This window comes from Papaver somniferum, chromosome 8, assembly GCF_003573695.1.
Source record: "Papaver somniferum cultivar HN1 chromosome 8, ASM357369v1, whole genome shotgun sequence".
NCBI classification, from domain to species: domain Eukaryota; kingdom Viridiplantae; phylum Streptophyta; class Magnoliopsida; order Ranunculales; family Papaveraceae; genus Papaver; species Papaver somniferum.
The window spans coordinates 38,476,195-38,499,871 of NC_039365.1; the positions used below are offsets into that span (position 1 = coordinate 38,476,195).

Below are 23,677 nucleotides of genomic sequence, written 5' to 3' on the forward strand. Positions count from 1 at the left end.
TTTTTTTTTTTTTTTTTTTTTTTTTTGCAAGACCCGTGGACGGCCTTAAAATGATAGCACGCATATGAAAGACTAGCCTCTCTCCCCAGTTGTGATGGATAATTTGCACTATTACTACATCAGTAATTGCCCTTAAAGCGAAATGGAAGGGGTGAATTTGATTTTTATAATTGAGATGACGCATCAATTTAAAAGCTAAAATTAGTCACAACATGTAAACACCCTTAAATTATCATAGGGTAATGAGGAGATTAGTCCCAATACATAATACAATGATCCGGAGAACTCTTTCTCTCTCTTCTAAGATATTTTATGAGCTCTACTTTTCTCTGGGCAACCTCCTTTTATAGGAAAAGTTGGCTTAGTGTTGACCTCAAGTGGACAACCTCCTTACAATATGAGTTTTACTATATAACAACATCTCTTTGCTACGGGCACACCCATGCTATCAAAATCATGTGTTTACATTAGCCCCTGACTGTGTTGTCAACACTTGCAAGCTTGACAGTCAGTCATAGCTTGTATTCGGAATGCGTCCTTGAGTCGTTGACTCGGCATATCTTCTTGCCTTCTCGGAGCCACCTGTTGATCGTGATTTCAGATTTGGATGTGTATCGGTCGGATCCAAGCCTTTGAGAAGACTTGGGCACAATCGGACTCACTTATGTTGCCTCATTAAAACCTTGTCAATCCAGTGGGACAAAACCTCGATGAAGGGAAAAGAGTACACCGCGACAAGTCCATGTAGAGTTACTTTGTTGAAGTTCACTTCTCTTTGAGTCTTTGACTTCCTTGATCTTGATTGCTCTCTGAGCCCCTATTATTGCTTCTCCCATGTGCAATATTACTGACAATCTCGGCAACAGTCGTTGCTCTTTCGGAGGTGTGTCTTCGTTTTCTCGTTCTCGTCTTCGGGTTTTCTGGTTTTGTTCTTTGCTTTAGCCCCTAGTATCTTTTCGCAATGATGTGTTATCACCTTCATGGTTTTCTCTTGTGAATTCCCCTTCATCTTTTCGAGCTGGACTTTTCCGAAGCCCCTTACTGTTATTGACTCTGTTTTTAGAAAAGAGCCTCCTAGCGTGGACTCTTCATCGATTAACTCTTCTTCAGCGGCTATTCATTCTCGCTTGGTTCCTTTGACTTTGGTCCGACTGCTTGGTTCGAGGTCACTTCATCCAGTCTTCACGTCGTGATGTTGTTTCGTTTTGATGATGATTTCGGCTTTACTCGTGCTGAGATCTCTTGCCTTCTGCCTTTTCCGGATCTCGACCACTCATTTTCTTTGCCTACTTGTCCAACAAATTGTTTTATTCTTGATTAATAGAAAAGTGTTGTTGGGGATCCGAGCGGAGATACTTATAGTTTGTCTTCCTTCATTATAACTCATGGAGCTGGTTTGGTTTTGTCGGGATCTTCTCTGTGGAGTCTTGCAAATAGTTGTGGTGCCGGTATCGTCAATCCTACATTAGCCGAAGCCCCCACTCATACTTCTTCTTCCTTATCATTTTTGGGTAGTTACATCATCAGCCCCTTGGCTGTTTGTCAAAGGTTCCAGTCTTGGCAAAAAGTCATATGCTTTGTCTCTTCTTATAATCTGATCCAGTCTCGTATGCGAGAGTCGTAAGGAAAACAACAAGGGCGGTGGTCTTTCGCTTGGCTTGTTCTTTATCGTTTACTTCCTTGTTTCCTCCTTTATCTCCTCCCCCTTCTTTTCTTTTCGGATTCAATGATTTGTGTTAATCATGGTTCGTACGCGCTTTCATGCTCTTATAATCCACTTATCTTCTTGAACCATTTATGTAATCATGACCGTGTCCCTGATGAGTCTTAGTGTTGTGGCTGAGTCCCCTGTCATCCTCTGGCTTGTGGAGTTCATGTTTCTCTTAACGATATTCATGATATCGACAAAGTCATCTTGCGGGTGTGTGGTTTGCCGATTATACAGGAGGTTGAGATGTTCTTCCGTGCATGGGGAAATGATAGAGGCTGAGTTGCTTGTGGGAATACCTTGTACGAAATCACGTGTCGGAGATGCTAGTTTCTTCGTATACTTCTCTTCTTTTCACTCACCTCTTTTGTTTCTTCTTTGGAACTTCTCTCACCCCTTTTGTTGGAAATGAACGGAGTGTCTTAGATTCTTGTAGTCGTATTGTATTTTCGTTGAGACTCTCTTGTAGTTGAGTGTTATTGTATTTATCTTGTTATGATAGATCGTCCATGCGACGCGTTCTGACTGTAATGGCCTCAAGGCCTTTTAGATTTGTATAATTCTCACATTTACGGGATCTCGAACAGAAAAATTTTGATGGGGGCGTTTTCTGATGGGGTATGGGGACAAATAAGGTGCTGACATGTGTCATTCTTTTCACATATCATATTTCTAAAAATATCAACCATAAAATTTAAGCAATTAAGATAGAGAAGATTTTCTCCAAAAATACATGTTTTTTATATTTTTGGCAACAAAATTTGTTGTAAACAATTAATAGGAAATACATGTGTCACCATCTTATTTGTCCCCCGTGCCCCCATCAAAAAACGCCCCCATCAAAAATTTTCTCCATCTCGAAACCCATAAGTAGTTGGGTGAATTGTAATTCGTAGCTTTAGAGCTTAGTCTTTTGCTTTGAGACATGTTTAACTTGTTTCCATACGAGCTTGATGAACTACATCGTTTTCGAGTTTAACTTCCGATGTATGTTTTTGGATTCAGATCTTTTTGATTGCAAGCATTAGCCTTGAAGCTCACATCCTTCTCAGACTTGAAGTCGTAATTATTGTGGTATCGTTAGGGCTGCACAAGAACCGGTCTACACGACCTGAACCGGAGTAGAACCGGAAAAATCGGAACCGGTTTGACCGGTACAGACACCGGTTTTGAAATTTGAGAACCAGCCTAGACCGGTACAGACACCGGTTCTTGGGGAGAACCGTACTTGAACCAGACCATCTGTACCGGTTATTATTAGCCGTTGAGATCTATCTAGGTTTTTAATCCTAGCCGTTGAGATCTAGATAGGATGTCTAGAAGAAAAAAAAATGAAGAAGCATTCTTCAGTTCTTCTTCGTTTCTTCTTCTCACTCAGCGGCAGCATCATTTTCTCGATTCTCTTAGGGTTTGAATCGAGATTGAATATCAGTAATATCAGTGGATCACCATCTCTATCAGGATTCAGGTCAGTATTCTTCTCCTTAGGCTTTGAAACTTTGAATCGTTTGATTGTACATTGATTTCGTATTGAACCCTAGAATATTGATTTTTTTGACATAATCTCTAGCAAACTTTTTGATTTTATGAAGTTCAAATCATGGGTATGGTTCTAATTTCAGTTTTATGATCCGAGTTTTGATTGTATTGATTTTTTAGGGTTACTGTACATCTGGTTGTATTGATTTTTTTAGGGTTTATTTTTTTCCTTTTATTTTGTTTTGGTTTGTCTGATTGTCTCTCAGTAGAATTCCTTTTCTAATTTCAGTTTTATGTTCTAAGTTCGTTTGTATTTTTTTTCTTCAGATATTGAGAAGATTAGTCCAAAGGCCAAAGCAGAGAAGAAGGAAGAATTAGATTTTTGGGGTTCTCAAGTACTGCACAATGGCTTGTGGTAAGCTCAATTTTTACTCAACTCTTATATAAAGAAACAAGCAATAAGAGTTCAGTGCATATTGATATGGATCACAATGAAGTTTAGCTATTCCTTGGCTTTACAATAGGATTTCATTTTACTCTCATAAATGAAGGATCAACAATTTCTGCAATTTGATGAAATTTGAAAGTACATATATGATGGGTTTCTACAAGGGACACACTAAGTTTCTCTTCTTCTTGAAACATACTTACAATAACAAATTTCTGTAGCTTTATGGTGAGGTAGATGCTTAAGCTTTAAAGAGCATGATCAGTTTGGGCTTAACAATTTCTGCAGTTTTGTGGAAATGCTAGATTTTTCCAACTTTTAAATGTCACCGATTTCCATTTATTAGCTTACACTCTTTACTGACTACTGTTTCTTGTGCAAATTTACTTACTTGTTAATTTACTTACTTACCAATTCATTAATCCGATGTGGAAATTGATGAATGCATGCTTGAAATTGGGATCTTCTAGATGTATTTCTGTCATTCTGTTGTTGGAATAGAAGATTGAATCGAGTTTTGGTGAGGGTGCATAGTGATAACCGGCTAAAAGGCTAGAAACATGATCTCCATGCATATTATTGTCCCTCACTGAAACATAATTATTGGCTAAAAGGCTAGAAACATGATCTCCATGCATATTATTGGCTCCTTGCTAAGAAATGGAAGGTTGGTAACTTTCTTTATCTTGCTGTCCTTGTTGAAACATAATTTAGATTCATTTTTATATCAAATTCTCATTGCTACTATGTAATGTATGGAAATGAATGCAGGCTAGGATTGCAAATTGCAAGTGCAGGCTTTGCAGCCATCCATTTTCGCTTGTAATGATCGCAGTTCATTTCTTGTCGACTTGCCGTAGACAGACTTATGGTTGTGGAAATGTTGTTTTTTACTTTCTAGCAAATTGAACTTATTTTGGATTGTTGTTTTGAAGTTATGGAAATGTTGAACTTACGTATGTATGCAACCTGAACTTATTTTGGATACATTGATCATATGAAAATGTTGTATAACTTAGTATTAATTTGTAACGTTTTCGGGGTAAAAAAACCGGTACCGGAGGTACAGGTACAACACCAGGTACAAGTACAGGTACCGGTCCTCAAAAAAAGGTACCGGCCAACACCAAATACAGACACCGGTTCCATAAGAGAACCGGTCCGTACCAGAGTATGTGGAGCCCTAGGTATCGTTGTATGGTATTGGACTGGGGTCCCTTTTGTTTTAAATTGCAGCCTCAAGGCTCTGCACTTGTCTTAAATTTTAGTCGTATCTGATGTCATTATATGAATTTGGTCTTAGCGCACGACATTAGACTTGGGTCTTTTTCTTATTAAATTACAGCCTCAAGGCGTGACACTTTTTTAGATCTAAGTCAAAACCGATGTTGTATACATCTTTTGTATGAGCTCGACCTTGGTGTGTCTGATCAAGTTTCAATCCTTCTCGAATTGAACCGAAGTTAAGAATGACTCATGTCATCAGAAATAGCATGTTTTATTCAGAAAACAAGGAATAGGAATGACTCGTGTCATCCGAAGTAGCATTGTTTTATTCAGAAAACAAGGAATAAGAATTACTCTTATCATCGGAAGTAGCATTGTTTTATTCAGAAAACAAGGAATAAGAATGACTCGTGTCATCGGAAGTAGCATTGTTGTATTCAGAAAACAAGGAATATTGTAGTAGGAGAGTGTTGTAAACATTTTTTCGAGTTTAACTTTGATCCTTTAGCCACATAAGTCTTTCGAGTTTAAGTTTTCTGAAACCCCTAGTGTTAAGTCTTCACGGGTTGAGCTTTTCTCTTTGCCTTCGGACCTTTAGTCATCCGTCCGTCGTTGGCTTCGGGTTTGCTCATCCATAGTTCTCATGTCTTCGAAGAAGCTAATCCCGAAACTGCTATGAAGTTTCTTTCAATGTTTAATTGCTTTGGGTGTTGAGGGCGGAGAGTATAGCAGGATGAGGTGGCTTATGAAAAACAGTGGTAGTACCATCGGATGACAGCGGGATGATAGTTTGATGGTGGGCGCAGATTCTAATTGTAGTGGTTATTTCGAGTTGAAGTGTGTTTTCGAATCGGTTGCTGCTGTTACCCGTGATCGAGATGATCATGATGCTGTGTCGATGGTGCAGTCGAGAAAAGTAGGAGCATGGGTTATTCTCGATAAGATGGTGAGAGTCTGTGGTGTTTTATCATCACCGATAATTGATTAACATTGAAAGTTCGAGTATTGGCCTGTCGTGATGTTGCTGGCACTGTTGGCAGTGATAACGAGTTGGAGCTGTAAGAAAAATGGAGAACCCGAGAAAGCTGTAGCTGTCATATTTTGGTGAAGGTTTATGGATTGATGGAGAACGCAGATGTGCTGTAAACTCGAGTTGGTTTTTATTTACTCGAGTTGTTTCTCATCACTGTTGATGGATGCAACTTCATATTTAATTAAGGTTGATGATGACTTTCATCGGCTTGATGATCAATGTGGGAGCAGTGACTTCGGACCTGAAGGTAGTACTGTCCTCGGATGGCAGTGAAGTGATGGTTCGATGGTGTGCAGGCTTTTAGTGGTGATGGTTGTCACTGCTCTTGAAGCTGAAGGTGCTGAGAATGAAGGGGTTGAGGAAAAATGAAATTTATCTTCCAAATTGATGTTTAATTTTTTCGGTGTTGGTCCTCGGTAATGATTCACCATGATTACCATGATTCCTTGGTGTTGGTCCTCGGTAATGATTGGTAAAGGTCTAGTGATTGTTGTCCTTATGAGTAGTTGATGGTGATCCCTTCCTCGGTAATCTTCATTTCGTCCCTATCTTGAGTGTCATCGACAATGAGTGTTGTCGGCTGTGTACACTTTGTAAGTGACAGCTCTTGACGCTAGTCGTCAGTTACGATCCTTACTCTTATGTCCTTGGCAGAGAAATGGTCGATGTTGCTGCGACTCTTAACTATCTTTGAATCATGATGTGCTTATGGTCTGAGATGACTTGGTACCCGATGTAGCTGAAGAGAGACGTCCAGTTTTAGGTCCGAGATAGTGATTCAAGGTGATCAGATAAAATAAGAGTTTCTGAGTCCGAGATGATCGTGTATAGTTCTTCTTCCGACGATGAATAGTGACCAGACGTTGGACCTGTGTTGAGTGTCTTGTAATTTTTGGCATGCTCTCTTGTCTTGTAAGAGCAAACTTTTCCCATGAGTAGCCTGTATTTTGACTCCTCCTTTTGTGCTTTGTCCATGTCTTCTAATCCGATGTAAACTTTGTTCCTTGCAAGCTCGCAATTCCTTCTTCAGTAACAGAGGTTTTACCGAACACGTGAAATGAAACTTATCTTTCTCATCCCGACGATTGAATCTTCGAATTTAATTTTTCCGATGCATCTTATTGACTTCGGGCCATCGGCGGTTGATGGCATAAGGTAGTAGTGTCTTCGAATGATGGTATGGTGATGACCCGATGGTGGCCGACAATTTTCTAGTGGTGATGTGCAAGCGGAGACTCATCACTGCTTCTGTTCTCTATTGTTTATTTATTTTTACTCGATCAAGGCTACACATTGTCCACCTTTATAATAGTTTTGTTGAGGAAGATTGTAGGAAAATTTTGTTGCAGTGGTTCCCGTCAAATTTTCCTTTGATTCAACACATGTGGAAGTTGTCGATGATTGTCAATTTGGAGATGAGGTTTTGGTGGTGATTACTGTTGGATATTGGAATCGTAGAGCTAATAATGCAGACTTCGGGTGAAAATCGAATAAATTTCTTCGTGGTGTCTTCGGTGTTTTGTGATCCGAGGGTTCTATGTTAGTAATGTCCGATAAAGTGATGACAGAGGTGGAGATAAATTTGAGTTATTTAGGTGATCTCGGGGATTTATTTGAGGAAAGGGAGATAAAGTATGAGGGCATGAGTGCTTGCTGGTGATTTCTTCTTTTCTACCGTGATAATTTTGTTGCTATATTTTGTCGTGTTGGGAAGAATGAAGACTTCGGATGAAGAATGAACTCAGTTGCCGGGAGGTTCCGTGTTTGATGTTGACGAGTAGGAAAGAGGGAAAAATGGGACGGTGATGCTATTTAGGTCCAAGACATTTTGTGATGTTTTTTTGATATTTTGTCACCCGGGTTGCTATCAACTCGAGGTTGCTATCACTCGAAACCATAATAATGATTTTGCACCGGAACTGAAGATTAGTCCCAATGAAGTCGTCAAATGTAAACACTCTTAAATTATCATAGGGTAATGAGGAGACTAATTCCAATACACAATACAATTATTTGGAGAAATCTTTCTCTCTCTTCTAAGATATTCTATGAGCTCTACCTTTCTCATCTTCGGCAACCTCCTTTTATAGAAAAAGTTGGCTTAGTGGACAATCTCCTTATAATACGAGCTTTACTATATAACAACATCTCTTTGCTATGGGCACACTCATGCTGTCGAAATCATGTGTTTACACAACACAATCAATCCAACTTCACATTTGCTGTCACAATGTATGTTTCAGAGCTTTGCTCCTTCCAGAAACCAGTGTAATCCCTACTCTATCAAGATTATTGGAACAACATTCATTAAAGCGAATTTGTAGAGATTCTCAGTTCTTTCTTACACTGGAATCAAAATCATAAAAGAAAATAGCTTGGCACTGCAAGATAAAAATAAAAATCTTACTGGTAAACTGCTTTAAGGATAAACAAAAGACTTGATAGAGGCCCAGAATACCCAGATGCTGATACAAGTACCAAAGAGTCTCCAGATTCTTTGCTTTATTGGGTCTTTTTTATAAATTAACGACACAGAAAAAACAACAAAACTAAAGGATTCAGGAAGCTTCTCAGGTTCCTAACCAGACAAGTTCTCAGATTCCTCGTCAGATTCTTGCTCCGGTTCTGCATCAGATTCGTTGCCCAACTCCTGCCCTGAAGCCAGCTCAGGATCCTCGCCCTCCAACTCGTTCTGTTCAAAGAGATTTTTCTGAACAGGGACCAATTTTAGTTGCTGGGAAGTAATAACGTTTGCAATGGCTAGCATAGCTGCTGATACCCCATTGTTGTCAATTACTATGTCCTCGTTAGAACTGGATGCAGATGGTTGATCATTAGCATTATCTAGCTTCGGCGGGGGAACAAAAAAGGGTATTCGACCTCTTTGCCAATCATGGAGAACCATCTTCGCTGCACAAGTCATATCCGGCTCACCACCCTTCAAAAGTTTGCCTGATATTCTGCAAAGCTGAGTAAGGAAATCCTCCTGATCCACCCAGTCATTTATCTTATAAGCTCTTTGTAAATGTTCCTTCTTCACACGTTTCAGTACTTCTCCGATATGCTCAGTGGCATCTTCCAAGTTTGTAACGCGTACAACACCCTTAAGCACGATATCAGTTTCATTATCACTATTTTGGTACACAACTCCAGGGCAATCAATCAAGAATATTCGTTTCGTAAGCGTGATGTACTGCCAGACTTTTGTTTCTCCAGGGATAGGAGCAACCTTACAGACAGATTTGGTCCTCAAAGTATTGATGACCGATGATTTGCCAACATTTGGATACCCAACAAATCCCACTGATATAGCTTGCTTGTCACTTTTCAAGCGCGCAAATTGCCTTAGTACTGAAAGAAGAGATCCCTTACCAAATGATTTATTAATGCTAGCATGAAAAGCCAGTGTGGGATACTCCTTCGACAAAACGCGAAGCCAGCCCTTTGTAGCCCATGCTGGCACCAGATCACACTTGTTTAGCAAAAACACCATGTGCTTATGCCTGCAGTGCTCTTTCAAGTGCCTCTCCAGATGGTAACAACGCGTACCTTGCGGATCCCTAGCATCCAATACCTGCACAACAATATCCGAAGAGTCTATGACTTTATAAAGCTCACCCCAAATTCGCTTGCTTTGTCCCTTCTCAAACATTGTATGTCTAGCCAGGTCTCTCAAACCATCTTTTTCACTCCTTTCAACAGAAGGATTAACAGCAGCCTTTTCCTCATATGCACCTTGAGATCCATCAGCCTTTTTGAGTAAAGATTCATAACTAGTTGCCAACAGCTTTGGACGCTTCCTCTTCCTCTGAGGTCCAAATGCATCTGTGAAGGGCTCGGTATCCAGAAGATGAGCTTTAGCTTGCTTTTGGTGATCATTCAAAAGGGACATGGGCAGATTCCTCTCCTTCAAGATGACTCTGTAGGGATCCAAAAGTTTATTGTGGAGCTCATCTCGAAAACGCCGAAGCTCATTCTGTTTCATTACTCGGGTATTTTGAAACCATCTACGATCAGGTTGAATCCGTGTATTAGGAAGATATTTTTCCTGCAAATCATGCTTCAAAATCTTTCCTTTAGCATCACGTACAGGTCTTGTTTTATACATATTGAGCCGTCGTACAGTAGCAGCAGACCGGGTTCCAGTTTTCCCATTCCCACGATTGACATCCAAAGAATGTCTCGGTTTTCCTGAAACATTAACTTTGCTCCCCTTCTTCATCACCATTTTTTATCACCCCTAACTGAGATTCTGGTTGAAGCTTTGAATTGTAGTTTTCTAGGGTTTAGGGAAAAATCAGGTACTTATATGTGCAGATAATATTAGTTGGGCCTCCGGCCTGACAAAAGAGATTGGAGTCTGACGGCCTGACGGGTTACAGTCACTTCAAGCAACATAGACTAGCCTCGCCCCAACTACAGTCGGAAGGAAAAGAATGTTAAACCTTACCACTATACGGTGTAAACCACCATAGGTGTTGGCACAGGACAGTAGTGCGTTCTTCTGGCCAATAATAGGCTGGAGTTTTGGGTCTCACAACGGCCTCCACACTTTGTTTCCGAAACCGCCTCCGATTGTGAAAACTGTCTTTCTTTGGATCCCAAGTAATGTCTAACCTCCTCCTCCTCCTCCTTTGTAGAAACTGCTAAACCTTTCCTTGGATCCCAAGTAAGATCCTGTATAAAAGAACATAGTACTCCACGTTTTACATCACACAAGAAAACAACTAGAGTTACAGAACTCTAGTAGCGAATTCTCCAGATTTTTCATACCCAAATTCTCCATCAATGGCTTCATCGTCCTCTGTTTCTGAATTTCAACTCATTGGTCCTCCATCAATCCACCACCGCCAAACTCCTGATTCATCTCCTGTTTCAGCTTTCATTGACCTAATGGTTTCAAATTTCAACAATCTAAGCACAAATTCTGCACCTCATCGTCCCTCTTTATCACATCTCAGAGGATTCACGGAGAATGGATCAACAACATATGTTTCAAGTGATAATCCATTGCTTGATTTCTTCTTCCATGTAGTCCCCACTACACCACACGAAAGCGTTACCCAAAGATTAGAATCAGCTTGGAAACATGATCCCTTAACAGCTTTGAAATTGATATGTAATTTGAGAGGTGTGAGAGGTACTGGTAAATCAGATAAAGAAGGGTTTTATGCTGCTGCGTTATGGCTTCACAAGAATCATCCTAAAACCCTAGCTATTAATCTCAAAGCCATGGCCGATTTTGGGTATTTTAAAGATTGACCTGAAATTTTATTTAGGTTACACAAAGGGATTGGCATCCGAACAGAACTAAAGAACGAATGGAGGACTGAGAAATATAGTTATCCAGTTGATCCAGAGACTGGGAAACGTGATTTTAAGAAGAAGCCGGATAAGAAGAAAGTGAAAGCGGTACGGCGTATTCGGATTCGGATTCTGAAAAGCGAAAGAAGAAGAAGCAGAATAAGAAGGAGAAGCGGATAGAGGTATTAAAAAGAGCACTCGAGAGGTATAACAATGACACTGAGTATAGAAACCTACATGATAGAGTTTCTGAGATATTTGCTGAGTTTTTGATTTCTGATTCGAAGCATTTGAATTCTGGTGAAACTGGAAAGATTACTTTAGCTTCTAAATGGTGTCCGTCTTTAGATTCTTCTAGCAATGCTTTCATGTCCAGAGTATGAAGGTGTTGAGGAAGGCCATTATGCTTATAAGATTCGTAATAGATTGAGGAAAGAGTATTTGGTTCCTCTCCGTGAAGTTTTAGAATTGCCTGAAGTTTATATGAGTTCTAAAATGTGGGAGTCGTGTTTCATCTGTTGCTATGAAGAAGTATAAGAGCTTTTTTGAAGCACGTGATGAAGAAGGGTTCAACCAGTATTTAGAGAGTGTTAAGAAAGGAGACACAAAGATTGCTGCTGGTGCATTGTTGCCTCATGAGATCATTGCTTCTTTGGACGATGAGAAGGATAAAGATGGTGATTGTAATGTTGCTGAGCTGCAATGGAGACGAATGGTAGATGATTTGTCCAAGATTGGAAAACTAAGTGATTGTCTTGCAATTGCGGATGTGTCTGGTAGTATGATGGGGACACCAATGGACGTTGCTGTAGCCCTTGGTTTGTTAGTGTCGGAGATGAGTCAAGATCCATGGAAAGGAAAACTTATCACCTTCGACACTAATCCTCAATTCCACAAGATTAAAGGTGACAATCTGAGATCGAAAACAGAATTCATCAGAAAAATGCCCTGGGGAGGATCAACAGATTTTCAGAAGATGTTCGACCAAATATTGCAAGTGGCTGTTGATGGCAAATTGAAGGAAGAACAGATGATAAAGCGGCTTTTTGTGTTTAGTGACATGGAGTTCAACCAGGCTTCAAGGGTGTACAGGGGGGCTACAGTTATCACTACAACCAGCCAAGGTTGGATCCAGCTGCCCAATGGGAGACTGATTACCAGGTGAAGTACAAAACAAGTTCAGGGAGAAGGGATACAAGAATGTGCCGGAAATTGTGTTTTGGAACCTTCGAGACTCTAAAGCAACTCCGGTCTTGGGTCAACAGAAAGGTGTGGCAATGCTTAGTGGGTATTCGAAGAATTTAATGACTCTTTTCCTTGAGGGTGACCTCGGTGAATTGACACCCATTAGAGTGATGGAGAAGGCAATCTCTGGGGAGGAATACAGTAACCTGGTCGTAGTTGATTGATAACTAGTTCTTGAAAGCAAATATGCTCTGTAGGATCTTTTTTCTCTAAGTTTTCAAACTATGTAGATTTCTAAAAAATATTAAAAGCAATTTTAAATTCGAATTGTAGTTTTTCACAGAAGTTAAATAATTTTTTATCTTACTGTAATAACAATCTATCTTTTCTTCTGCATTTCGTGATTGTCTTTGATCTTTGATATTCAGTTGAGCAAGATAAACCCATTGTGTATTCAGAATCTAATTTGGATTCTGAATAAACACACAAAACCATCTATGTTTAAAACTGGTTGTTCAACTAAGTCTCTTCCTTCTCTCACAGTCTCACTGATGTAAGATTTGACAGTTCGATAGAGACAGAAAACAAAGATTGAACAAGAGAGAAAGAGCACTAAGTACTGACCAAATCAGAGTACCTACTAACCAGATCGGAGTAGAGAGATTGAGGCTACTGAGCCATTCCTTGAGAGACAAACGCCATTCCTTGAGAGACAAACGCTTTGTCCGTCATCTGTCTCAAATGATAAACCTGCAACACCCATAACACCTCCGTTTTAAATGTCTATTCAAAATCCAAACCTGTGTATCTAGTCTAGTTCACTGACATTACTGTCGGTCCAGTTATCGACCTTGCTATGCCAATTGCTTCTGGTTATTTCCTCCATTGTGGACTACCAGAGGATCCTTAAGATTATGCGCTAATGCTTTGCGGAAAACTAACATTGCAATCCTATATGAGCAATCAGAGAAACAGATGTACCACAACCTTAAATATCATGAGAAACTATGATCTGGGTACAGAAAATGCAAGCTAAGCAGTCAAATTACACACCATAAGCTCTGATGGCATGGCCTGTTAGCCGACAAAAATTAATCTAGCTTAGCAAATATTGACTGCAGATAAAAAATAAAATCAAACAGTTATATATATCAATTATATATGCCCAAAGCTTTCAGCCAGGCAATATGGAGTCTGCTGTGCATCATGGGTTGACAAACAAAACAATGAACCAAAACACAAGTTTGTATCTGTGTGTGTGTGTGACTGCAAGAATGCCTGAGTTTCTAATATTGTATGGCGTCATTGCCATTTCTAGCTTAAACTTTGAACTCATATTTGCAAGTTCCACAACGTAAATGATCTCCAATGCAGATATCCACACCGGACCAAAAAAAGTAGGATGCTAAAACTTACCAAAAGCATGTTCTACCTCTTATCACATCTCCGAAATCCTTGGGTAACAACATACGCTGCCTGTCTGGAACAAGTGTCAAACATTACCCTATATACTCTTGAGTTAACAAATGACCCATGGATCCAGTGTTTAAATAAGGAAGCATCTCCAGGAGCCCAACCTTCACTAGTGGAAATTGGATTTTTTACCACTTCCTAGGATTCACGAAAACCACTATTGCCAGGCTGACGTAACTATAGGTGCTGGGAGTCACAGTCGTTTTATTAAAACTTGTCTCTGACACAGTAGTTTCTTTAGGGGATGTTTTTGTAAACATACATAGCTACCTACTAGTTTCTACATAGAGTTGAAAAGTCAGTGAGAGAAAGAAAATTCTATAATCCTCTCTCTATCTCTATCTCGGTATGCACTCCTTCGGCTTCCTTCACTTCTCGCTCACCACCTATCTCTCACAACTTAATAACTCTCTATGTTTAGTCGATTTTTTTCTCAATCATAACAATTATTCGCCTGTGAATTAGGTTTTTCTTTCACTTCTTCTTCAAAGAGATCCATCACAAATGAAATTCTTAAACCTACAGTTTTGAGATTTCTCTTAATCGAATCAGTATAAAGAAATCTAAGGTATCTAGGGTTCTTAAAGAGATCTTTGGGAAAGACTTACATATGGGTTTTATTTAATTTTTGTTTTTGATTCTCAGATTTGGGTTTTAGGGTTTCTATGCTGATAAGTTGATATTTTTTCAGTTTTGTTGGTGCAGAAAAAGGGTTTTGAATCAACGGCTTACTTCATGAGAAACAACTTCTAAGGTATATAAACATTATATCTTCCTCCGATTTAAATTTGTCAAATTAGGGATTTTAATTTTAACATGTTTTTCTTATTTGGAGTTCAAATTCGTAGATTTAGGCATTTTTATCGATTTCAATTGTTTATGTAGTTAGTAGATATTCAATTTTTCTATTGGTTTTCAGTTTTTCTCCTTTTTTTTTTTCAGTAATGGGTTTTCTTGAATGGATGAAAGTTGTGCTATTGAATGGCGATTTCCTACTATTTTATTTGTATGTTGTTGTTGTTGCCGTGGTGGTGCTTCTTATTAGGTGGTTTTGGGTATATGGTTTTGGCCGGTGGTGGTAAATCTTCAGAGGTCTGTTTGATGATTTGCTCTCTCTTTTGCTCAGCTCATTAGGAATGATTGGAGTGACTGGAATAGACTGTTTAATTATGTTAGCGCTTCTACTTCAGTTAGCAGGATTGATAGAAATGGGAGATGGAGATGCTTCTTTTAAATTCAAAACTACGTATTCTAGTGTGGTACTAATCATGAGTAATTTAGGTAATTGTGATGGAGTTAGATGATGCTATGATACAACACTAGACCCTGAACAAGAAAAAGCTAGAGAATTGTTGGGAGCTGCGATATGGGCTCAAAGAAAAAGAGTTACAAACCTACAAGCAGCGTAAGGGAAGTTAGTCTCTTTTCCCAAATGTATTTCTCACTACATTACTTTATGTTGCTGGATTTTTATCAGCCTGCTGACTTGTTGGATTGTTCTTCTAGGTAACGACAACCACCTGTGGGGGACGATCGGTTTCTTGCATCAGTGAATATAAGGTCTGATTACCTTCTTTTTTTTCTTTTACATTTGGTTTGTTACTTGTGAGGTATCGCCTAACATGAAACTGTTTTGGATACAGAGGTAATGATGTGTGATCTTGGACTAAGTTCAGAGCTGAAGTTGGCATGCAATTCTGCACTAATGAAAGTTGTAGGGTGAGTGTAGACTCTACTAGCCATGTTTGTAAAGATTGTTCTGCTGATTTATCTAGATATTTGGTGTTCTGGCTAATGGTGCGTTACAATTGATGTAACTATCTGAAGTTGTTTAAATCACTGCGTCCTACCTCTGAAGCAAGTCTGTTGCACTTGTAGTTACGTAAAGTAATTGTACCATATTGGTGTTTCTTACTATAGTAAACTGTATCACAACTGATTGAATAATCTTATTTGATTTAGATTACGAGAATCAATCTTATATGCACTCCAAAGGTTTCTTGTATCGTAACATCAAAATTGATATATGCGTCTTGGAAAGGAATCCAATCAAGTACTGAACTTTTTTCCTTGGTATCATATTTGAGTTCTATGGAGCTGAAGTTTTCTGTATTTCCTCATTTTACATAATGTTAGATGTTTGCTTCACATAAATAATAATGTCTTTTTTATGTTTGTACTGCAGGCCTATATCATTGATTTTGGACTGGCTAAAATATCGTGAGTCTACTACTAACCGCCATATTCCTTATAGGTATGCATTTTTCACTTGCTGCGATTTGGTGTGAAATGTAATTAAGTGATCCTCCTTTGCAATTTGGTGTGAAATGTAATTAAGTGATCCTCCTTTAGACTTTAGTGTTAGCCGACCTTAAGAGGTTGATTGACGTTTGTTAACATATTTAATTGATGCAGATGCAATGTAGCCGTAAAATGTGTAACAATTAATCCCAGTAGAAGGATCAATGTAATTAACTCATCTGTGTTGCGTCACATGAGTGCCATCGTGGAGCAAAATCCTATTTCTGCACCTCAACAAGATAGTGGAAAATGTTGAAAGTACCATGCTGCTGTTGAGTGGTAATGTTAAAGTTTAAAATCTTTTTGATGGAAAATTAGTAAAATATTTTTCTTAAGAATTACTTTCAGGACACGACATCATTTCTGAAATGCTACGCAGTATCTCACGTGTGGAGTGTGTTAAGCAATTCCCTTTATTGCATGTGCATTTGAAGGAGTATTCGTTCTTTAAATTTGATGTATGCTGCTGATACGAATGTTGCGATGCTTGATTTACAGGGCGCTGGGTTCAAGATGACAAAAAAGATATTCCTCCCCATGTCCGAGTGAAAACTTTGCTGCATCACAACTTCTATGAGTGACGGAAAATGGATCTTTTTGGCTGTGCTCTGGCTCAAGTTGATGTGCTGGATATGCGCCACTTCGACACAATTATCATAGGTTGGCTTACATTCTTTATTGTTATAGCTTGAGTTTGTTTTTTAATTAGGTTTTCAACTGGTATGTGTGGCTTCAGGATTTATGATATCAGTCTGTGCTTCCTTGTTGTGCAGACTTAGCCTGTCCGTACTCCAAGACAAACTTGCCACTGGGAAGGTGACGAGTTGTATCATTTTTTGCAGAGTCTCGCTCAATGAATCATCTCATGACCGGTCTACATGTAGTGTGTTCTCGATCTTCTTCTGCCCTCAGTTCTTGGAGGTACTTGTATCGTTTCTGAAGCATTTGGTTGTGGAATAACGGTCATTAGTCAAGCTCTTTCTAAGGTTGGGTTGTTGTTTACGATTGATTTAGGTGTTGTAGATGTTGGAAACTCTTATCTGCACTTGCTCGTTTGTTACTAATTTGTAAGCATTCTTCAACCTTCTCTATTTCTATGTTCTAGTTAGTATTGTTGGTGTACTGAGTTTATCTTTGAAGGAGTTGTAAGCACTGTCAAAGACTAATGCAGCTTCTTATTATGTTGGTTGGGTACTCGTGTTTCGTATTGTAGGAGTTGCTGGATACACTTGCTGGATCCTCTTTGCTGGGCAGGATGATAACAAGTAAAGCCTGTCTTCATGGAAGACATTGTGACCTACGAATTCACTTACTTGAATTCCCTAGATATGGTGCGTAACCTACGAATCCTTTAGTTTTGTATCCCTTAAGAGACACGTTTTCAGTGAATATATAGTTAAGGATGATGATCCGTAAGTGATTCATTACTTGAATTTATGATAGCAGGTGTATGTGAATGATCAGTTCTTGATCTGGGATCCCGAACATCAGATTATGACAGGATAGTATCATTCCGAGTATACCATTCCTTGTTCATGCACAATACGTAAGTGAAGTTTCCCTGCTCTTATTTTGTCTGGTGACAGTTTCTGCACCAATTTGATTAGATTTAGAATTCTGCACAATTTATAATGCTGGACAGTTCCCATATATAATCATTACACCTATTACATGACTTCTTCGACTATCATAGACCTTAACCTTGCTAGGAGAGATATGGTCATCCTTGATGCTCATTGTTGTTGTTATTATTGTTGTAGAGAATACTTGAGCATGCAGCCTACTGTTATGTATTTTTTTTCCATTGTTGTTGATTAGTGATATTGTGGCCATATATGTGCAAATATGCTTTGCTTGAAGTATCCTTTGTATTGGAGCCCTTTTGTCATATTTCAAGTGGAAGCTTACTTCTTCACTAAAGAGGATGAAGTTGTTGCTGGAAGTGCTCTTGCAGACATGATACTCAAAGAAACCAATCTATACTAGTGTTGCTGGAAGTGCTCTTGTACAATTGAAATTAATGAGTGTATTTTCAAAGTTTTAATATGTTAATCTGGGGTAATATTTAGATGTTGAGGTTGTAAACTGAATCTACCTTTTAATATAAATGTTAACTTTGTTTCCATATATATTAATTTTAGTTTAAATTTTGATCTCCGTGCCGAATCAAATTTAAATTCAGCCGAATGATTCTGCTGAATCAAATCATTTTTTTTTTTGTAAAATTATGAATATAAACCACTGTGTCTATCAGAGTCTTGTCAATTACAATGAATATACTGATGAAAGAAGTAGTTTTTTTTAAAGAAATCAACCTTTGCCAGACACAGTCGTTTTGGAAAAAACCACTTCTATATTCCAACTGATAAATACAGTCGTTTTTAAAGATATTACATCTTGTCTTGATAGTGGTTTAACTTCCATTTTCCACTAGTGCTTTCAAAGTAGCCTAACAGAGGCTTTTCTGCAGATCCATACGCCAGCGTGTAACTTATTTCCATGAGGTGCCTAGTGTGGCATTGCTGAAGCAAAACTTGAGGATAAGCATGGGTACTATTATTATTTGAGAAGTGTATGAATGACGGTAGTAAAGTGTCCTAAAAACTTTGTCAAGTCTCAGTATGGAGCAATACAAGTTTTTCAAAGAAAATGATGTTTCCTTCATAAGATGGACCCCTAAGAGAGCTGCAATTCTGATTGCCTATAGAATGCGATTTTTGAAAATCAACATACTGTCATTAGGTGCTAATCGTTACCCAGATGTGTAAACATGGTGTAACTGAGACGGGGGTTATAAATACATCAAACCCACTGTTAATGAACAATACAAGAAGGAGAAAATACAATACTTACCATAATCCTCCTGAAAAGAAATATATGTACTCTGTAGGTATCACGGTCCAGACCTATATTAAACCTGGAAAATTTGGCATGCTACGTAAGTTTAGGGGGATAGAGAATGAGAACCCGTACACCCATATCCGGGACTTTGAGATGATTTGTGACACCATGAGTTATCCAAATGTCACCAAAGACGATGTTAGGTTGCGTTTATTTCCCTTTTCCATAGAAGAGAGAGCCAATGAGTGGTATCATATCATTCCTTCTAAAACAATCACTACCTGGGATGGACTTGTAACTGTTGTTGTTCGACAGTCTATCCAAACCTTTAAGCAGAAATTAGGTGAACACCTACACGATTATGTAGAAAGGTTTAATGAATTGTTATACCAATGCCCGCACCATGGATTTGATAAATCCCACATGGCCCAAATCTTATATGAGGGCCTGGATAGTGAAAATCGAATGCAGGTAGAAACCATTAGTGGTGGATAATTTACCCATCAAGATCCAGATGAATGTTTTGACGAGTTCATAGAGTTAGCTGAAAAGACTCGTCAATGGGCTTCAATGAGGGGGCTCGAAATAACTAGGAACCCTATCCATAGGGTCAATAGAGGTGATAATCGGTCTGATATCCTTAGGCGTCTAGAGGCCTTAAAGATGAACCAAGGGTCAAACCATATTATGAGATGTAACAGTGAGCCCAGAACCTATCCATGTACCATTTGTGGTGATCAAACTCATATTGGACCTCATTGTCCCCTGTTTTACCCTAGAGAACCAACCCGTGACCAAGTTAGTGTCTTTCATGGAGGTATGAACTCTAAGTATGAGGGTCGACCCAAGTTTGACCCATACGCTAATACCTATAACCCTGGTTAGAGACATAACCCTAATTTCTCGTGGTCTAAAGGTACCCACAGGGTGGCCCATTTGGAAACCCACCACCAGGTTTTCATAGGAACCAAACAGAAGTACAAGTACCAAGCCCAGTTGATCCTAAGATGATGACTTTAGAGGAATCTATGAAACTTTTGTCCCAAAGTGTTGTCCAGAGTAACCAAAAAATCGATGATTTTATCTTGTTGAGTCAGCGTAACCAACAAAATAGCGACCGAGCTATAGCCAACTTAGAGACTCAAATAAATCAACTTTCGAACTGGTTAATGATAGGGAGGACGGGACATTTCCTAGCCAAACGACTCCAAACCCTAAAGGAGTTAACCAGGGTAATAGATCAGGTAGTTCTAACCAAATGAGCATGTCAAAGCAGTTATCACTCTTAGGAGTGGTAAAACTCTAGAGAACTCGGTAGAACCACCCAAGGAGAGTACTCCAACTGAAAATGAGACTGAGGTTGGCCAAACTTCGTCTAAAGACCTCAATGGGCCTGAGAGTGCTAAGAGTCCAAGTGAGGAAGATATCCCTGAGAGAGTGTACATACCGCCTGCACCATTTCCTCAAAGACTCGCTAATAAAAATCCTAGACATCTTTAAGCAAGTTAAGGTCAACCTGCCCTTGTTAGATGTAATTAAACATGTAACGGCTATGGATAAGTTCCTAAAAGAGATGTGCACTGTCAAAAGAGATGCGAGTGTCCATAAAAAGGCATTCTTGACCCAACAAGTTAGTTCCATAATCTCACAAAAGTACCCAGTCAAATTTAAAGATCCTAGTTGTCCTACTGTCACATGTGTCATAGGTAAACAAACGATAGACAATGCTCTATTAGATCTTGGGGCTAGTGTGAATCTTTTACCGTTCTCGGTATATGAACAAATTGGACTAAGGGAGATGAAACCAACTAGGATAACACTACAGTTAGCCGAAAGGTCAGTCAAAATCCCACGTGGAATTATTGAAGACGTTTTTGTTCAGGTAGAAAACTTTATCTATCCAGTTGACTTTGTGATTTTAGACGCTCAACCTGTCTCTAGTCAAGATATCAATATCACAATCATCCTAGGTCGTCCATTTCTAGCCACTTCAATGCAGTCATACATTGTCAAACTGGCCTAGTAGAATTTTCCTTTGGGAATCAGAAAATCTCGGTGAACGTTTTTAAGGCATTACAAGCCCCACCGGACCCTGAACACTATGAGTTCATATGCATAATTGTGTCATGTACCTGAGTACAATGACAAGGGGGAAGGACAGATTTGAGGATAAACCTCTCTTGATTCGTGAGAATCAAGCCTCTGAGTTCAAAGAACACGGCCTAAGAAGAACAAAGTTCTGATTAATAATTTCCTTAGGGTTTCATTACACAATAGAATATAAACTCACTCACTCTCTCGAATATCTAACGACTACTAACCCGCCACGTGGTTACATCTAAGCCATCCTTACAATTGATAAACACACCCACTCTTTAAGTTAAATACTATCACCAACAACTTATACTAGATACTGACACTAATAGGATATGGGTACTCCAACACAATATTGGGTACATGACATTCCACTCCCCTTTAAAACACCCTTGTCCTCAAGGATGAGAGTTAAATGAACCACTGCCAAAGTTGGAGAGTCACGCATTATAAGACCACAACGACAGTCCGCCGACGCCATTGAAAACCATGTGAGGCCATAGACACATGCATAACAAACCCAACCATCCTCCTTCTTGCATATACCACCTAGATTGCTGACAGATGTGGGAACTTCCCCTCCAAACGGACAAGAGAATGAAATGCATGAGTAGTTGGTGTTGCAAAATAAATTGGCCCCATGTTCGCAAGCTCACTGTTGTGTATGCATGAATAGAACCACCAGCAAATTCAGTGTTGACCTTAGATGCTATGAGATGAAGCAGCTGTTGCACCACTTGGTGAGACTCCAGAATGAAACAGAGAACAGACTTGTCGGAAACGTGATGATAAAAATGACAGTAGAAGTCTCGGAAAGAATTGAACTTGGAGTAGACCCTTTTTGAGATTTCCATTTGTGAAGACAAAAGAACAACACAAGGATGAGTTTCCACATTTTGGATCACTGTGAAGAACCCATTGATTTCCGATCTCATGGAGATCAACAACTGGTATGGGGTATTTGCGTCAACCATTGGGACAAATATTCCTATTATCAAAGAACTCCATACAAGGGTTTCATGTCTTTGATCAACCCATTTGTGTGCCTTCTCAACCTCAGAATCTTGGAGGACCAAAATGACCGCTGAACGCAAGGCTGCAGTATCCCATTGAAGCATTGTACCTAGCAGTTCAAAGCTCTGGAGTACAATCGAATGGACAACACCAGAACTCGTGTTATGGAAACTCCATAAACTTGGCAGACACAGATTTCTCATCATAAGAGTTGGTGCAATTTGACTATGGGTCACAGCTTTGCAGAACAAGGTGCTCACATTTCTCACAATCCATAACCCAGGTGGAACAAATCTTAACTTCCACCTCAAGTAGCCAACCCACAACAGCATCTTAAGAATCCGAAATACCTCAATTAAGATCTGAGTTCCCATTATAATACCCGCTGGCAGCAGACAACTACTATAGTCATTAGGTGCAGGTAAGAAATAATGCACATATAACCCCTTTATGAAAATGCTGAACTCACAAGAACATGAATATGTGTGCAGAGAACTCAAAATGAACTGCTTAACTCCCTCTGGAATCATAGTTCTGCCATAAGTTGCAGATGTAAGCAGTAAAGAGTGTTGAAGAGATAACAGAGTGAGAAGCTCTTGCAAAAGAATCAGGTGCATATCACCTGCTTGTCTAGCAATGATAACCCTGAACAATCCCACCCTAAAAAAACCTGTAGAAGTAGGGAATATAAACAGAAGTTGAGCTACAATTGCCTCCAGCAGTTCACATGTTAGCTGTAAAAAATAATTTTCTGCTCCCTTCCAACCTAGCACTTGAACCGAACATGGACGAGTCTTTGATGAGTGCTAAAAAGTGCATATTTCTATATATTTTTCTTGGCATTTAACTCATCTTCTGTGCATTAATTCTACATTTTATCCCATATTCTGTATTTTCTTTGTTTTCAAGAATAAATATTTTTATTAATTAATTTTGCATTTTTAGGTTGTAAATAAAGTTTGGATGAATTGCGGAGCGAAAAGAGAAGAAAAGTAATGAAAAGTCGGGAAGAAATTACGCAAGGAAGCCGCGAAGAATGGTGCGCACAAGTCCAAAGAGCTAGGAATGGGCTCAAGAAGGAAGAATTGTTCTTAAAGAAGATATGGGCTTGGCATACCCAAGGCCCAAAACCCTCACCCAAACCCATTTTCTATAACCAAAACCGCCTCCATTCTCAGCCGTCAGATTGGATCCAACTCATCATCCTACGGTCGCTCATTCATAGAGCATGACAATCTGAAGTCTCTGCCAAATACCACAGCGCTTAAATTCCAAGCCTTCAGATTAGATTGTATTTGAATCCAACGGTCGCTCCTATGCCTGTGCATCAAAATTAGATACTCCCGCTTTACACTACAGTACCTAACATCATCTAGCACCGTTGACTTTGTTGTATTTCACAATCCAACGGTCGAAGTGATTCATCTCTCATACCACCGTTAGATCTACCAACCATCTTCGTATCCAACGTCTTTCACACGCTGATCATCAGATTCTTCTGTTCCGCCTCACACCGAAAAGACCTAACCCTATACCCTAAAATCTATCGACTTCTCTTTCATTTCCTTCT

At 39.2% G+C, this 23,677-nt stretch overlaps 1 protein-coding gene, 1 long non-coding RNA gene and 1 pseudogene across 2 annotated transcripts; 2 read left to right on the forward strand and 1 right to left on the reverse strand.

The window, feature by feature from the left end:
• Positions 1-8,350: 8,350 nt before the first annotated feature.
• LOC113301662 (nuclear/nucleolar GTPase 2-like) lies at positions 8,351-10,170 on the reverse strand. The gene has a single exon (XM_026550446.1). The coding sequence runs from the start codon at positions 10,121-10,123 to the stop codon at positions 8,474-8,476; it is 1,650 nt and encodes a 549-aa protein (XP_026406231.1). The 5' UTR covers positions 10,124-10,170; the 3' UTR covers positions 8,351-8,473.
• Positions 10,171-10,683: 513 nt separating this feature from the next.
• LOC113301350 lies at positions 10,684-12,646 on the forward strand (annotated as a pseudogene).
• A 1,586-nt stretch (positions 12,647-14,232) lies between these two features.
• LOC113301493 lies at positions 14,233-18,280 on the forward strand. The gene is made up of 12 exons (XR_003336351.1): positions 14,233-14,425; positions 14,563-14,611; positions 15,139-15,417; positions 15,501-15,576; positions 16,043-16,111; positions 16,273-16,437; positions 16,657-16,818; positions 16,932-17,079; positions 17,173-17,225; positions 17,372-17,489; positions 17,605-17,704; positions 17,977-18,280. It is a non-coding gene; the product is annotated as an uncharacterized LOC113301493 (long non-coding RNA).
• The last annotated feature ends 5,397 nt before the right edge of the window (positions 18,281-23,677 follow it).

Coding starts and splice junctions, on each gene's coding strand:
- LOC113301662 (XM_026550446.1), bottom strand. CDS start 10,123: ATGGTGATGAAGAAGGGGAGCAAAGTTAATGTTTCAGGAAAACCGAGA.